The 14946-nt window shown below is 40.0% G+C and overlaps 2 protein-coding genes and 1 long non-coding RNA gene across 6 annotated transcripts in view; 2 read left to right on the forward strand and 1 right to left on the reverse strand.

Moving 5' to 3' along the window:
• Window positions 1–14946, reverse strand: part of LOC306841212 — a 106623-nt gene that overhangs the window by 66397 nt on the left and 25280 nt on the right. The gene's annotated exons all lie outside the window — the stretch shown is intronic.
• On the forward strand, window positions 4884–8529 carry hmx1 (H6 family homeobox 1). Its single transcript, XM_079371436.1, has 3 exons — window positions 4884–5702; window positions 6295–6480; window positions 7120–8529. Exons 1-3 carry the CDS (start codon window positions 5471–5473, stop codon window positions 7539–7541), a joined length of 840 nt encoding a protein of 279 aa, XP_079227562.1. The 5' UTR covers window positions 4884–5470; the 3' UTR covers window positions 7542–8529.
• Window positions 9217–11055, forward strand: hmx4 (H6 family homeobox 4). The gene is made up of 2 exons (XM_079371946.1): window positions 9217–9462; window positions 9706–11055. The coding sequence occupies exons 1-2, from the start codon at window positions 9273–9275 to the stop codon at window positions 10293–10295; spliced, it is 780 nt and encodes a 259-aa protein (XP_079228072.1). The 5' UTR covers window positions 9217–9272; the 3' UTR covers window positions 10296–11055.

Below are 14946 nucleotides of genomic sequence, written 5' to 3' on the forward strand. Positions count from 1 at the left end.
AGAAGTATGTGTCAGTTTCGATGCTTGTAATCTGGAGTGTTCCTTTTTGGAGTTTGTGCACAGGTATAAAACGCAGATTAAGAAGCATTTCTGATAAGTGACAGCGGGAGCCTGGAGGTCTGTTTTCACGCAGGGCTCGACGCTGACCTATTTGACTCGAGCTGCCAGCAGAACAGCACGTTTCAAATCTCAGCTGATGGGAATTCATTTGGCTTCTTGAATGGGAAAAATTAAGGGGGTTTGTGGTGTCTTGAAAAGAAAACAGAGACAGCGAGCAGAGGTTGCAGGGGAGCTTTAAATCAGACAGATTGGTCAAAAGCTTGGTGCTCGATGTGGCATAAAGGGGCCTTCTGGTTGACTGCCTCTGTTCAGGCCGATCTAAGATGTCTGGACCTCCCTGACCTCATATACACTATTGCATTGTGGGCTGTGCTTTAACCTCAACAGCTTGCATCGCTGCAGAGGCCCATTATAGAGGCAGTAATGATGTTGAGGATTCCCCTGGCAGACTATTATTATTAATACAGAGATTCCCATCCTGCAGGAAGACAAACACACACACTGGTAATGATACTGGATTAGAATCCCATCTGGATTATTTTCACAATGGTTTTGTTATGGATGAGCCATCATCAGGGAATAAGAGTAATCGGCAGGATGAGCGGGAAGCAGATTTTCTGTCATGCATGTTCTTCAGTGTAGGAAAAGGTTTGCAGATCCAATGAGCATTTTCTAATGCATATAAATAATACTTAAATAATCCAGGGTAGAGAAAAATACTACGTATGAAGCTTTAAGGTCTTTTCCTCCCACATTTCTACACACTTTTTGAAACGTTTCCTCCCTATTTCAGATGGAAATATTGCACTCTTGATTTTATTACTATTTTACAAATGTGATGCTAAATCAAAAACATACAATAAACAGGCTAAATGATGATAAAAGTTTGCACAATAAATACTCTCAAAGACGTCTCATCCTTCGCCCTGCCTGAAGTCAGAAGTGTCAAAGTAAAGCTTTTCCCCTCATCGTACCTCATGAAGCTGTTCTAGTTTTCATGAACCTAAAGATCGTCAATTTCTCCTTTCAGTGCTCCACAATGAGACCGGACAGGAGAGGAAGTGTTATCTCGCTGTGGCATGAGGTCACTTCGAGCTCGCTCTAAACTGTCACAAAAACATGTCCGTCCACATTATTGTTGGGAGAAGGTTATTAGGGGGAAGGCCACATTTCTTGTCATTCTGCATCTTTAAAAAAAAAAAAAAGAAAGAAAAAAACTGCTGGGACACCTCGACTTTTCAAACAGACTCACGCAAGCAGTGTGAGGAAGTATTTCACGCAGAAAAGTAGTTCCACTTAGGACGGGGGGAGGGGTTCAAGCAAATACCTAAAGCTAAAAATAAATTACAGTGAGAATACAAGTAAAGAAGAAAACAAACCATTCACTCCCATCATGTTAAAACACACGACAACAAAAAGTCATTTGTGCAAAATGTCACTGGTTCATTTTTAAAAAAGGGACGCAAGGTGTATTTTCTCCATCCTCTTCTTCCTCTGTGTGACATCAACATGAACTCACAGTCACAGGATCAAGATGGAACATTGTAAAGTGTACATACAGAATATGAATATGTATTATCTCTTATCTTCACGTTTTTATCCCCTCTGGAGTGGGCGGGGCTAGTATTTCCATGCACCAATGAGGCTCCAGCAACATTTCAAACAGGATGTGATGACGGTTGTTGGGTTGTTGGGTTATAAGGTCAATAAAGTGAACCCAAATAAGTTTATAGACTTTTTCACAGGCTGCTTATTTAACACTTTTTAAATAACTATAAAAATGTTGACTTTACTTCATGAGGAATATCAATCAACCAATCATCAGCTTGTCATGTTGTGCCTGGATTGGCTGTATTTTTTTATATTATCAGTAACAGAGACATTTATCCACTAATGAGCAAACATGTTGCTACAGTGACAGGAAGAGAAACATCTTTTTAACAGACAGAACCTCGAGCAGAAGCAGATTCATGGTGAACGTTCGTCTGACCACGACTTGATGAAGATATCCAAAGTTGTTGAAAGCTCCTGTGAGGAGTTTTTATCTGCTCAGAAAACAGACTGGTATACACAGTAATGCCTCTATCTGACCTACAGAAGCACAGAAAACCCTCACTTCTGTGAACTTTTACTGCTTCTATTGCTTTTAATGTTTTCACCCCCTTTCGTCTATTCAGTGCTTCAGCTGTTTATATTGCTTATTTCAACCACAGCGAACAACCCTCTCTCATTTCATTTTTAATCATCTTTAAGATTTCTCTCCTCTCTTTTTATATCTTTTAGATACTTTTGATGTTTGTTTGTTTTTTAGTTGGTTCTCTCACTTTCAACCTAAGTTGTCTGCAGAGTTCCTGTGTTGCCTGAACTCCGATGATGTTTGAGTTTTGATGTTGGTCGGGTTCTTGTTTGGGTTCTTTTACGGTCGGGGTTTAAGTTGTTGGTTAGACCTCTCATCAGTGGGCTGCTTTGTCGTGGAGGTGTTTCATTGTTGTTTGGGTTCTTATGCTCCTTGTAAACCTGTGTTTCAAAAGTGCTCTACAAAGGTGTCCGGCAGGCAGTTTAAAGCACGCTGCTGAAACAGCTGTGCTGACAAGACGTCAAATATCTTGTTTTTTTCTTAAAAATCTAAAATACAGAAGGATGAACCAAAAAATGGTGAGAAAAAAAAATCTACTAACACATGAACAGGACGAGAGAAGCAATGAGACAAATATATGAACAAATGATCCCACAGAAACCCAAGAGGGTCACCCAAAAATCCGCACAACTCCAAGTAACACAGGCGCTTCAAACACACCAATACATAATGTGCTTTTAGCCTAAGGTAAGTTTTTAAAATTCAAGTTTGGATGCATTTTTCTCATTCCTGTTGTTCCTTTTAAGTCTGATCGTTCTGTATGTATAAAAACAGAAGTGCACAAAATCAGTGAGCACAAACATCAGATTGGGGTCAAAGTCATTCTGCTGATGAATCTGATATTCTTCGCCTTTCTTATAAGAGAAAATGTATCAAGTATGTTCCATACTGGGTTGAATGCAAATCTATATGCTAAATAATGAGTTCAATTACTTCTGCATGACTTAGAGTTGATGTCAAATCCTCTTGTAATTTGTGAATTCATGTACAAATGTCTGTGGAGGTGTTAGCCCACAAGCAGGGAGTATTAGGTTGATAGGCTATTACTTCCAAAGAGGCTTTAACAAAGTCAATTTAGTGGCACAATGAGAACAATTGTGAGCAATTCACCTGCGCAAACAAATGCATGTTGTTCTCCGCCTTTCTTAACCGACGGCCGGTCAGCTGTGCAGATTACTCTGACTCCTGGTTTCCTTTTTTTCAAGGAGTCTTTAATGGTCGTTTCTGCCAGCATTATGTTATGTCTGTGAAAACCGAGAATAGGAAAAGAGTTGGCTCCATGGAGATTGATCAACATGTAGCCTGAAAACCTGGAATGTTCCCGAGCATTTGTTCAAGGCTACTTACACATGAAAGTAAGCTTTTCATAGTTCCAATCCTATTACGAGTCCAAATGTAGTGCTGTTTAACTCCACTGTTCACAGCTTCAGAGCTGACTAAATATTTTCCACCTTCAGCATTAATTAACTCACTCTAAGCTACAACAGGCCATCTACGGCCATTCAAGGCTGCAAAGGCTCTTTTAAGGGTGGGGAGGGAATACATTTGTTCTTCATGGCTAAGCTACACTTGAGTGTTCATATCAGGCTTTAGGAAGATTTCTTAACCACGCTGAAATGCCTCCGACTCAGCCGCTTAAGCAGTGTGAAAGTGAGACAGGCCTGCTGCAGGGAAAAAGAACATGTTTCACACTACAGAGGCAAGATCATGTTGTGACTGATGAGGCCGCTGGGGATATGGTGCTTCAAATTGAAATGCATGTTTGCAAACAAGCAACGCAACTTCAGTCGATGAATTAGGATTTATTGTTGTGCACGCAGAAAATGTCTTTAAAATATTTTTTGTCTCTGCAGTTTGACTAGCTGCTCAATTTAAATATTGTTTGTAGTAACTGAGATATCTGGTGTCATTCAGTTCATATCGAAAGGTTTATAAACTCTGGAGCACAATTCAAGGAAGGAGAAATGTAGTTAAATGTTTTTTTTAGCTTAAAAAAACATGTTTTGGCTATACAAATAAAAGTTAGCATTTTTATAATTTTTTTACAAGTTACAAAAATGAATGTATAATTGTTTTGTTTCCAGGTGATTTTTGACAAGGACATTGATATGGATAAATGAGTAAATTCAATGGCTTTGAATTTAAAGATGCATGTTTATACGAATTTAAAAAATGAAACTAATGAAATTATTTTTTTTTTTTATTTCTTACAAGTTCAGTTTTTAAACAAATATTCATAATCAATAATAATAATCAACTGTAACGCTTTCAATTAGACTGTTTAGAGTTTGTTTACTAACAAAATAAACATAAAGAATCCCGCGGACACACGCGACGGTAATTTGGCCTCAATGTAAAAAAAAAAAAAAAAAAACACTGTCATTTTCCAAAAAAAAAAAAAAAAAGACTTTACTTTTTAAACAATTAAAGTTGTTCAGCCAGCTTTTACATATGTGAAATAAATTTTCATTCGTATCAAAAGAACTCTTTTTTCAGTTATGGCCCATAGAAAAGGCTAGATGTGTGAATTTGTATGTTTGGCTCTTTAATGTATTTTTTTGTTTAATGAAGCAAACACATTGATGTTTTTCCACGTTTTCTTCTCTGTTTATCTCCTTGTTTTTTTTTATCATTTCCATCCCGACCGAAAAAGCTTCACTTCTTTCCATTCAAATATCAAGAAACTTTCATTATAATCGGTTCTCAAAAATGCACGTGCAGGTTGATGGCGAATATTAATTTGAACTATGCAATTTATAGTGGAGAGGTTTAACATGGAGGTAACATCAGGTTTACAGTGTACATGGTTAATCCTAAGTGTGCATGGACAAATGTAACCAATAGGCGGTACTGTGCCATTCTTCATGAAGCCTCTCTCCATCTCCAGCCTGAGGACAGCTCCGTGTCTCCGCTCAGCGCTGCTCCCTGCTTGACCTAAATACAGCTCCTCTGCTCCCTCCAGGCACACTATCGCGCAGCCTGCAAGAGAGACTCTGGATAACGAGCCTGTCTCCTGTTTCTTTTTCCTTTTTTTTCCTGGAGTTAGTCCCTTCAAGACCAACATTTCTGTCTGGATCTCGCGCAGTTGAGGCTCGAGCTCTCTTAGCTCGCATGGATCGCGTCGGGATGGTTTACGCTGAGCCTCAGACTCTCTTGGCTGGAAACGAGGCTCATTCCCGGGAATAATTTCATTACACCGGAATCTTGGATACTGTTTTTTTTTGTTTTTATTTTTTTTAAATTGTATTTCAAGGATAGGACTTAAAGGTCATAATGCTAGACGATAAAGCGCCGAGATCGCGACTGGGTCCTCCATCGAGAGGTTCGTCTTTTTACATCGAGAACCTGCTGGGGACTACATTCAGAGGGGCTTCGGTGGAGGAGCCGGGGGAGAACCAGAGCCCCAGAGTTTCACACAGTCCGGTGAGGTGTCCGGGAGTGGAAACTAAAGGTGTGGAGGACAGGGAGGAGCTGATTCGGAGCGGGACATCACCCAGCACAAGAAGTGAGTGCAGCTGTCAAAATGTTCCGTCTTTGTTCACGAGCGACGTGGGAATAAAAAAAATGACGTGAGGAGGAAGAAACAACTGTGCTCGCATTGTTTATTGATTTGTGCAGATCGATTTTCAGGCTTCGTTCTAGATTAAAAAGAACTTACAATGACACCATAAATAAGTCACATTCTTAATATGAAACCTCCACCGTCCGTGCGTAAAATCCTGCTATCTACACGGAGCTGGTTAAGGCGAAATCAACGAAAAGCGTTCATATATATATATCAAACATTGACGTCCAAATGTTGGTTAATAATATGCTGCAAATGGGGACGCCACACATTCGCTTTTTAAGTGTCCGTGGGTAAACCTGCAAACTCCCCAATTATCAGTCTGTTCTTAGCCAACGGTGTTTGGCATCCTCACAACAATCTCACTCTGTTGCTCCAAATACAGCCTCGGCGCAGAGATGAAGGTTATTTGTGATCATGGAAAGCGCAAAAAGCGTCAAAACGGATTTTTTTTAGTTCAAAAATACGTGAAATGTTGTGCTGTTTTGACACAAAGCCTGACTGGTGTGTGTAAATATTTTATTACGTGTAGGTCCTCGGGAAGAGCACTCAGACAGTGCAGCACACACGAGCGACCGGGACTCCCCTCCTCCAGCAGGGCGCGCGGAGGAGCACGAGGAGCCGGAGGAGGAGAAGGGAGACGAGAGTCTGACGGATGACAGGGAGGAGGAGGACGCGCGCTCCTCCTGTTTCTCACGAGAGGACAGCTGTGATACAGGTGAGGCCGCCTTCCCAACTTTTCAAAATAAATAAACATTTATTCCAGTGTGCTCAACACGCATGCGCTCTCCAGCTGAAACGCTTTGGCTAATAATAGAAGTTCCGCTTATCCACAATGTGTATGTGTTGATAATTTAGAACTTTTTAGATGTAGTTAGATTATGATAAATTGTAGAAATTTGTTTTTCAAACTGTAAACAAAATTTATGTAATTTGGATATTGAAGCAGCAGGGGTGTAGCTCAGATTTTCAGGGCCCAAAGAGACAAACACCTTATAGGCACCCATTCATTTCATTTTTAAAATACCCTAATGAAAAAGATGCTAAATCGTAAGATATTTATTCTATGAAAAAATGTGTGATTTTTTTTATGTCAACAACCCCTTTTCCAATATGCCTTTCATTGTTTTCGAAAGATTGCACTTTTAAGCCACACTCTTTTAGCAGTCCCGATATGCCATGTATGTCCTGTTGTCTTCTCTGTCTGTTCCCTGTCATTCTTTTGTCTGCGTGCAGCCCTCAAATGTATGGTGTTGTATAGTGGAAAAGAATTTCCCCCCGGGGACAATAAAGCAAAGTCTAAGTCTAAGTCTAGTCTATCCAGTTGTGTAAAATGTCTGCTTCATCCTCCTCTCAGGTGACGTCAAAGTGGCCAGGAAGAAGAAAACCCGCACCGTGTTCAGCCGCAGTCAGGTCTTCCAGCTGGAGTCCACCTTCGACATAAAGCGCTACTTGAGCAGCTCGGAGCGAGCCGGTCTGGCCACCACGCTGCAGCTCACAGAGACGCAGGTGAAGATCTGGTTTCAGAACCGCAGGAACAAGTGGAAGCGGCAGATCGCAGCAGACATGGAAGCCAGCAGCGCCATCACCGCTGTTTCTATCCCCTACGCTGCCCAGAGGGTGGTCAGAGTTCCTGTGTTGTATCGCGAGAACGTTTCCGCCCCTGTGACGCCACCCATGGTTGGTTTCTCCAGTTCCATCAGCTACCCATTGACTTCCCCCTTTACCCACCCGCTGTCGTTCATAACGCCACAGATGAGTGGACTAGTGGGACTTTAAAGAGACAGAGCACGCTTGAGACTCTTTTTTACACCAATCAATCAAACTATGATGCTGCTGCTGCAAAAAATCTTTTTAGCTCAGTTTCAGATCCTATTGAGTCAGAAAACAATGAAGTCAATTCACAATGTGTTTGGCTCTTTTTTCAGATTGAGATTAAAGTGGATCAGTCATCTCGTGGGACATAATGATCCTTGAGTGGCTGCTTTAAAATCCTATGAATATGAGCATTTATTTACATTTTTACCTTTTAATCGCAGTGTTTAGGCTTCACACAACTTGTCCTCGGGCCTGAATCGAGGACGATTCTCTCCAGGTCAAACATGTTGCAGATATAGTTCTATTTTGAGTGGATTTTTCAACAAATTTTTTTTATGAATGACTCGCACACGGGATCAAATGAGGTCAATAAGATTTTAAATGTGTGATATTAGCCTGTTGCACTAGTTTGAAAAGTTTAAGAAAATTACGAGAGAAATTCCAGATTGTCGATAAGGTACAGGAAACAATGAAACTCTAAATTCTGACATTGGATATTATTTACCATGACCTGGATGACTGAGAACATATGAAACCTGGACTGAAGTTAGAAGTATGAGTTTTGACCCCAGTTTAAGAGCCAAAATTTGCACTTTAAATTTTTTTTTAATTTACTTGCATTACTGTTTTAAATATAGTCTGGGAGGTTTTTTTAATACACAACATTTAGGCCTTAAGCTACACATTAACAATTGTCTCACCAGGTTTAATATCTACACATTTGGAAATGATCTCTCGACACTTAGCCCTAATCTTTTTTAGCCCCATTTGACCCCACGTACACATTATTTGGGAGTAAAACACACTAAACGTGAGCTGGTCTACAAAATGTGAACACTTGATTTTTTTTGAGGGGGGAGAAAAAAAAAATATGGTGCTTGTAACTTTTTATCATTTTATTAGCAATATTCTTTGACACAATTTCTTTTTCTTATTTAAGAGGATTTTAATACAGACTTTTGTACACTGATATGTTCACATGTGAATAAAGTTTATGCACATATTTTGTTGTGGATTTCTTATTTGGATGTAAATGTTGTAACTTTTATAAAAGTTTGAAGTGTCTTAGTATTAAAAGTAGTAGTGAAAAAAAAAACACGTTCTCTTGAATAAATTCGTGAGAAAAGGAAAATGAATAAACTCCAGTTGATGAAGGAGTCCGTTAAGGGGAACTTATACGTTGAAAATTAAAGTAACAAAAACCATAAATAATAGAGAAACAGAAGACTATGGGGGGGGGGGGGAATAAAATAAAAACGCTGTTGCCCAAAATACATCTTTAGCTTCTATAATCCCCATGACCGCACAAGTGTTTCTATTGTGAGGAAATCAAATATTCATTGTTCATTTCACCTCATGACCACTCTGAGCTGATCCAGGATTTATAAACTTAGAGTCAGGGCGACTTCAAAGTATAAAAGAAAATGTTATGGCGCATCAAACTAGCATGCCTGAACTCGGATGACAGAAAGGTGTTTAAAGCTTCAATATGGCAGCCAGACGCAGTTCTGCATCCCGCCCTCCTCTGCCCCTCCACCTCACCAATCAAAAGCTGCTAAAACACACTCTTCCGGGTCGTTGGGGAACGTCGCGCGTACTACCTTCACCGCGCGCTAGTCGCAGCCGAGGAGCGATGGTGCTCGGAGCGTCCGGACTCGACGCCGTTTCGGGATTATCAGAGGAGCGGATGAAATGCCGGGGAACATGAGCAAAGAGGACGCCCCGAGCCGGAGCGCTTCTTTGACTTTCACCATCGACAACATCCTGAACCTGAAGCAGCGGGACGCGGGGAGCTCGGAGCGGAGGGACGGAGGATGTAAGAGTGAGTTTCAGGCGCGGGGTGAGGAGGTGTGGGACGTCCGGAGGAGATCTGAGGAGACAGGTAGGGATTATTAAAAAATAATACAGAAATTATGATGAGACACAGAAAATTAATATGGTTATATCCGTTTCAAGGAAAGATGCAATTGTGTCTGTACGCTACAGTTTGATGGTGTTTTAATGTAGGAGGGAAGTCGCGCACAAAAGCTATAATGAGATATCATCGCATGTTGTTTTTACGCATCAATAAAAGTGTAAACAAATGTCTAAGTATGTTCTTAATGCATCAGCGCTGGTTTTGCAGCTTTATTCGCAGCGCAAAAGAAGCCCAGACTCGGTGAAAAGACACCACTGACTGATGGCGTCAGTCCCGGGACGCAGAGGGCGCACGCCGCAGAAGACGCAACCGAACAGCAGCAGCAGGAGGAGGAGGAGGAGGAGAAGGAGCATCAGCAGCAGGAGCATCAGCAGCAGGCCAGCCCGGACACTAAAACCTCAGTGAAGAAGAAAACGCGCACCATCTTCTCCAAGAGGCAGATCTTCCAGCTGGAGGCCACGTTCGACATGAAGCGCTACCTGAGCAGCTCGGAGAGAGCGTGCCTCGCCAGCTCGCTGCAGCTCACCGAGACCCAGGTGAAGATCTGGTTCCAGAACCGCAGGAACAAGCTGAAGAGGCAGCTGTCCACGGACATGGAGGCCCCGCTGGCCGCAGAGCAGCTGTCGGAGGCAGCGAAAAACGTGCAATTACCGACTTTTTACAAAGACAACAGCAGCGTGCTGGGCGGATGTTTGTTACCCATGCCTTTCCCCGTGATGTACCCGGCTGCTAACAGCGCGCCTTACATCTACTTCTCCAACACTGGCAAATACTTCGGCCTGTTTGACGCAGACTGACGCTTTCCTCTGTTTGGGAGCACGAGGACAGTGTGTGGAAATCTTTAGATAGGACTGACACCTTTTTTTTTTTTTTTTTGTATATTAATTCTTTAAAAACAAATCTCCCAACTTCGATGTCAACATATCAACGACATGCATGTGCCACTTTTTGACCCTCTGCAATTCATTATTATTATTATTATTATTATTATTATTACTATTATTAATATTATTAAATGCTAAGTAACAGTCTATCGTCAGACACATCTGCATGCATTACGTTCCTCTGAGCAGTTTTATTTTAAAGTCATCTATATGAATGTAAGAGTGAAGCTGCAGCAACTTCGTAACCCCCTAATAATACTTTTTTTAACCTTCATGAAGTTTTTAGAGCAATAATTCATTGTATTTAAATGGCCTTATTTCCAGTCTATATATTCGTTGTTATTAGTTTGGATTCTTAATGAAACACGTTTTTCGGCTGTTTCCACTCGACCTTTCTTATGACGGACTGTCACACTGTGAAGACAGCTGCTATATCATGACTATGCTCCATTTTGCAATAAAAACAATGTAATATTTGGAATTTTATCTGAATGATTTGACTCGAACTGAATTTGATATTAGGTGCAGAAAACAAATGAGCTCTATTTCCCAGAGAGGAATTAATTTAAATGTGTAAAGCTGGACACTTCCACGAAGAAGAGCTTATGAGGTCCAAACCAGTCGGCTTTATCCCCCCGATTGTTATTGTTTACCTTAAATGTCCTCATTAAATTTAACACTATATATTTGGCTTTAACTAAAGTCTCTGAAGACAGCCAGGTTGCTTCCCTTCTATCTTTGAATGTAGTCTTTTTGTAATCTTTAAGAGCCTGTGGCGTTACCTTCAGTTCAACACCTCAGGAGCCCTCTTCAAATTGGAACTTGTTTTTTTGGGGGGTTTTTTTTGGAGGACGTGGTATGGCAGAATTAAAAAAAAGTTAACTATTTTCATTTACAAGGTGTAAAAGTTCTGTTTTCAGAGTGATGACAAGGTTAAACTTTGTCTAGAAAAAAAAAACAATATTGTGAAATAATGTCAAAGATCATTATAAACGGTTTGAGCTCAGAGAATCAGTGCAGAAATAATTCACATCCCTGAATAGGAAGTTTTATTCCCAATGCTTTGATTGATTTACAGTAACATAGAAAAGTTATCTGTGTGTTAGTGACCCACAGAGGGTCTGACTATGTTTTTGTTTGTTTTTGCACTTAAGACCCAGAAGTGTTTTTAAACTTTAGATTGGAAGCTAAACTGTTTTTGAAGTGCATGTAGACATGTGGACTCCATGTTATCCAATCAAAGGCCTAAAATCCACACTACTAAGAACAGCCTGTGTCGTTCAGTACAACTGATTCAATGGATAAAAATAATTGTATATTTTGAAAATGAGTTATGCTGTTACTTATTATATTTCTAGACAGGAAAAATACTGCTACTAATTAAAAAAAACTATAGACCTGTATTAATACTGTGAGTCCAAACTGAAATACTGCAGTGACATGATTTAATAAGACAGTCACAGTGAACAGTGTTTGTGTGGAGTTAAACGTTCAGTTTTTAACTCTTTTTAAAAGAAAAACACATTTGACTTCCATGTCTTTGCATGTTGCAGCATTTCTTTCTGCTTTAAACACTTTCAGATGTAGAAATGGAAACAGAGGAACTACAGTTTGACATCGTAAACTTTTTTTTATCCTTTAGTCTGAGGTTGACAAGAAACAGCTCTCACAAGCTTTATTTATCACTAAATTATTTACCAGAGCTGAGCAAAAAATGTAAAGTCATGAAAATGTGCCACGTGAGGATGATTCATGTTTGAAACATTTAGTTTACATCAATCTCTACCACATATTTTTAATTTTTACAAACGAGTTTAGTTTATATTTTCTTCAAAGAAGTTTTTCTTTAGTACATTTTTTTTTTTTAAAAAGGTTGGCAGAGAGAGATACAAATCTTTTTAAAATACGTTGAAGTCTAAGAATTTAAAAAAATATTTCAAAACTACTAATTAACATAAAAATAAACGTTTGTTGTTACGCCTTTATTCTGAAGAAAATAATTGGAAACGGATATGTTTGTGAGGTACAAAAGTTATTAAAAAGTTAATTTACTTTCAAGCAAAGTGACAAAACCTTTTTAAGAGCACACTTTTGAGTGTGCCTCTTCGTGAGGCTTTTATTGTGAAATCTCAGAATAAACGTTTGTTTAGAGCAACATATGAATCAAATGTGTTGTATGTAAGTGGTCTATATTATGATATGTTTCTAATGGGAGTAAAAGAAATGAGTGTTGGCGAGGCTCTTGCATAGCTCCACACTGAGCTCTTATTGTACATAATGTCACAGTAAATCTGAGCAGAGACTCAGAGTAAGAAGATCAAGAAGTAAGTAAGCTAAAGAAAAGTCATGATGTTGTGACGTCATAAAGCTGGAGTCACTGGATTCTATTTAGACGAGGGAAAGCTCCAAATCCTGAGTTTAAAGATAAACTACTGAGAAGCAAACAGTTACTGTTCTTCTGTGCAGGTAACAAACTGTCCTACATGAGCATGCAGAGTGTGTCTGAGGGATGCATGTGTGCAGAACGCTCGACAGAAACAAGAGAATCGAGGATTTAGCCGGACTTGCATCAGTGCTCATGCACAGTTTCTTCCTAAAGGGCCCGGCGAGCTGCACTTACACACCGTTTCCGGGTCACTTCCCCCTTCAGAGCTGGAGCCTCTCACTGCTTTCTCGCTGTCACAGCCATTCAGGGCCCCGTCACTGTTAACCTGTTCACTCAAGCACTTAGTCTGCCCGCAAATCTGTTGTTTTCTCCGCTAAATTCCTGTCTACCTTTGCTGGACATGTCCGCTCCTACTGTATCTCATTATTCACACAGAGAGAAGTTTAGAATAAGACTCTTAACGTTTGAAACGAGCTAAAAATGACAAAACCAAATTCAAAACAGGAAGTCTTTACGATACTGGCTACACTGCTGAAATAAGTAAAGAAATAAAGAAATGAGATACAGCTTTTCTAATCTATTAACTTTGTCAATATGTGGTATTTTTGCCTCTTCGTATTTGTAAGGTGAAAAAAAAAACTACAATGAGTTAAGAGTTTCAGGTCACTGAATTCTTAATTATATTTTTATATCCAAGAAAAGTGTCAGGAGCCCTTTAAAAGTTTCCCTAATCCAACTGGGATGACTATTAGCTCCCTTTAACACCAACCATGTTAATCCTACTTACATGTAGAGCTTTAATTGTTACCATGTCACTGTATTGGATTGTATTAACGTGTTTCCTCATAAGACCTATACAGCATATTTTAGTGTATTGGAAGCTAACTTTGTAAATATTAGTGAAAATGGCTCGATGTATTTAGACACATGCTAATGGTTGACTTCTTGGTGGAGATATAATCCTATAGTTTGTGGGGGGGTTTTATTACCAGTATTTATTTTTATAATACACTTCGCTTTGTTTATACATTTCCTATTCAATGAAGTCACACACGGTCGATAATTATGTCTCTGCTTAAGACCAAAGTTACACCTGTCTTTGAAAATAGAGAAAGTCACACTCGTCTTGGTTTGAGGCTGATCTTTATGTTTGAAACAAGTTGAACATGTGACAGAATGTTTTCATATATAGACCTCGAGCATTGACTTGACCGTGTCCTGAGTGAGACAGTGAGACTGCCGTTATCAGGCCTGAAAAGACTTCCACGTCGCTACGCTTAAGTTTCCCATAGTTTGAGTTTTAGATTTGACTGTAGGGTTAAAGGTTGTGTGTTTATTCCTCAAGCATCCAAACTTCAGAATATTTATAATAGTGAGTCACTGAAGGGAAATCAAAGTATTTCTGTTTATTGTAATTAAAAGAAAGCCTTTTTTTTTTTTTGCAAATATTAATTATTCGTCCTGAATTACAAAAACATCAAAGGTCATTTGATTTTTTTTCCTTCTTTTTTTGTGAGTTGTTTTTTGACACTTTTTGTAACACGTCTGCATCACCATTTGTACCTTTCAAGCTCTCATTACAGTACAACTGTTGTTTTTTTGTTTCAGGTTTTACATTTAATTATTAGAATCAGTCCAAGTCTGCAAAGAATGAAGGAAGTCAATACACGTGTCCTTAGAGAAGTAGTTACTCAGGTGTGTGAGCATTAGTGCCTGCTTGGTGTGTCTTGGCGTGTGTATGAGACGGTGGGAGGAGTGCTGGTTGTGTTGTTGGGGGGGGGAAGGGGGGGGGCAGTCTGCTGGTGGGGTTTACAGTCGCCAGACTTCCTGACTCTCCCGCTGTCGGACACTTGTGAGCGCAGCGTTTGGCTCTCTGTGTCTCAGCACTCTGCTCTGAAACCACAAGGTTCAAGTGACCCCAGTGGCTGGCTGCAGTCTGCCTCAGGCCGGGCTAAAAACCCTCAACCCAGAACCCCCCGCCCCCCCCCTCCCCCAACAACACCCGCAATCAGCCTGGTCTGTCGGAGGCGAGGAAAAATCCATTAAAATCTCAACCTGATCAAAAAGAAGCCGCGACATATGCACTCATTTAGGCCCTATCGATGACTGCCAAGCATTGTTGGTAGTTTAATACATACGATTGACTTCCTGCCAACGGTGGCAACAAAGACGGTTTTT

Source organism: Symphodus melops (genome assembly GCF_947650265.1).
Source record: "Symphodus melops genome assembly, chromosome: 20".
Taxonomy (NCBI): domain Eukaryota; kingdom Metazoa; phylum Chordata; class Actinopteri; order Labriformes; family Labridae; genus Symphodus; species Symphodus melops.

What these genes read in the sequence shown, in the direction of transcription:
- hmx1 (XM_079371436.1), top strand. Translation starts at nt 5,471, where the DNA reads ATGCTAGACGATAAAGCGCCGAGATCGCGACTGGGTCCTCCATCGAGA. An exon ending in GACATCACCCAGCACAAGAA is followed by an intron (nt 5,703 to 6,294) that starts GTGAGTGCAGCT and finishes TATTACGTGTAG; the next exon opens with GTCCTCGGGAAGAGCACTCA. An exon ending in AGAGGACAGCTGTGATACAG is followed by an intron (nt 6,481 to 7,119) that starts GTGAGGCCGCCT and finishes TCCTCCTCTCAG; the next exon opens with GTGACGTCAAAGTGGCCAGG.
- hmx4 (XM_079371946.1), top strand. Translation starts at nt 9,273, where the DNA reads ATGCCGGGGAACATGAGCAAAGAGGACGCCCCGAGCCGGAGCGCTTCT. An exon ending in GAGGAGATCTGAGGAGACAG is followed by an intron (nt 9,463 to 9,705) that starts GTAGGGATTATT and finishes CTGGTTTTGCAG; the next exon opens with CTTTATTCGCAGCGCAAAAG.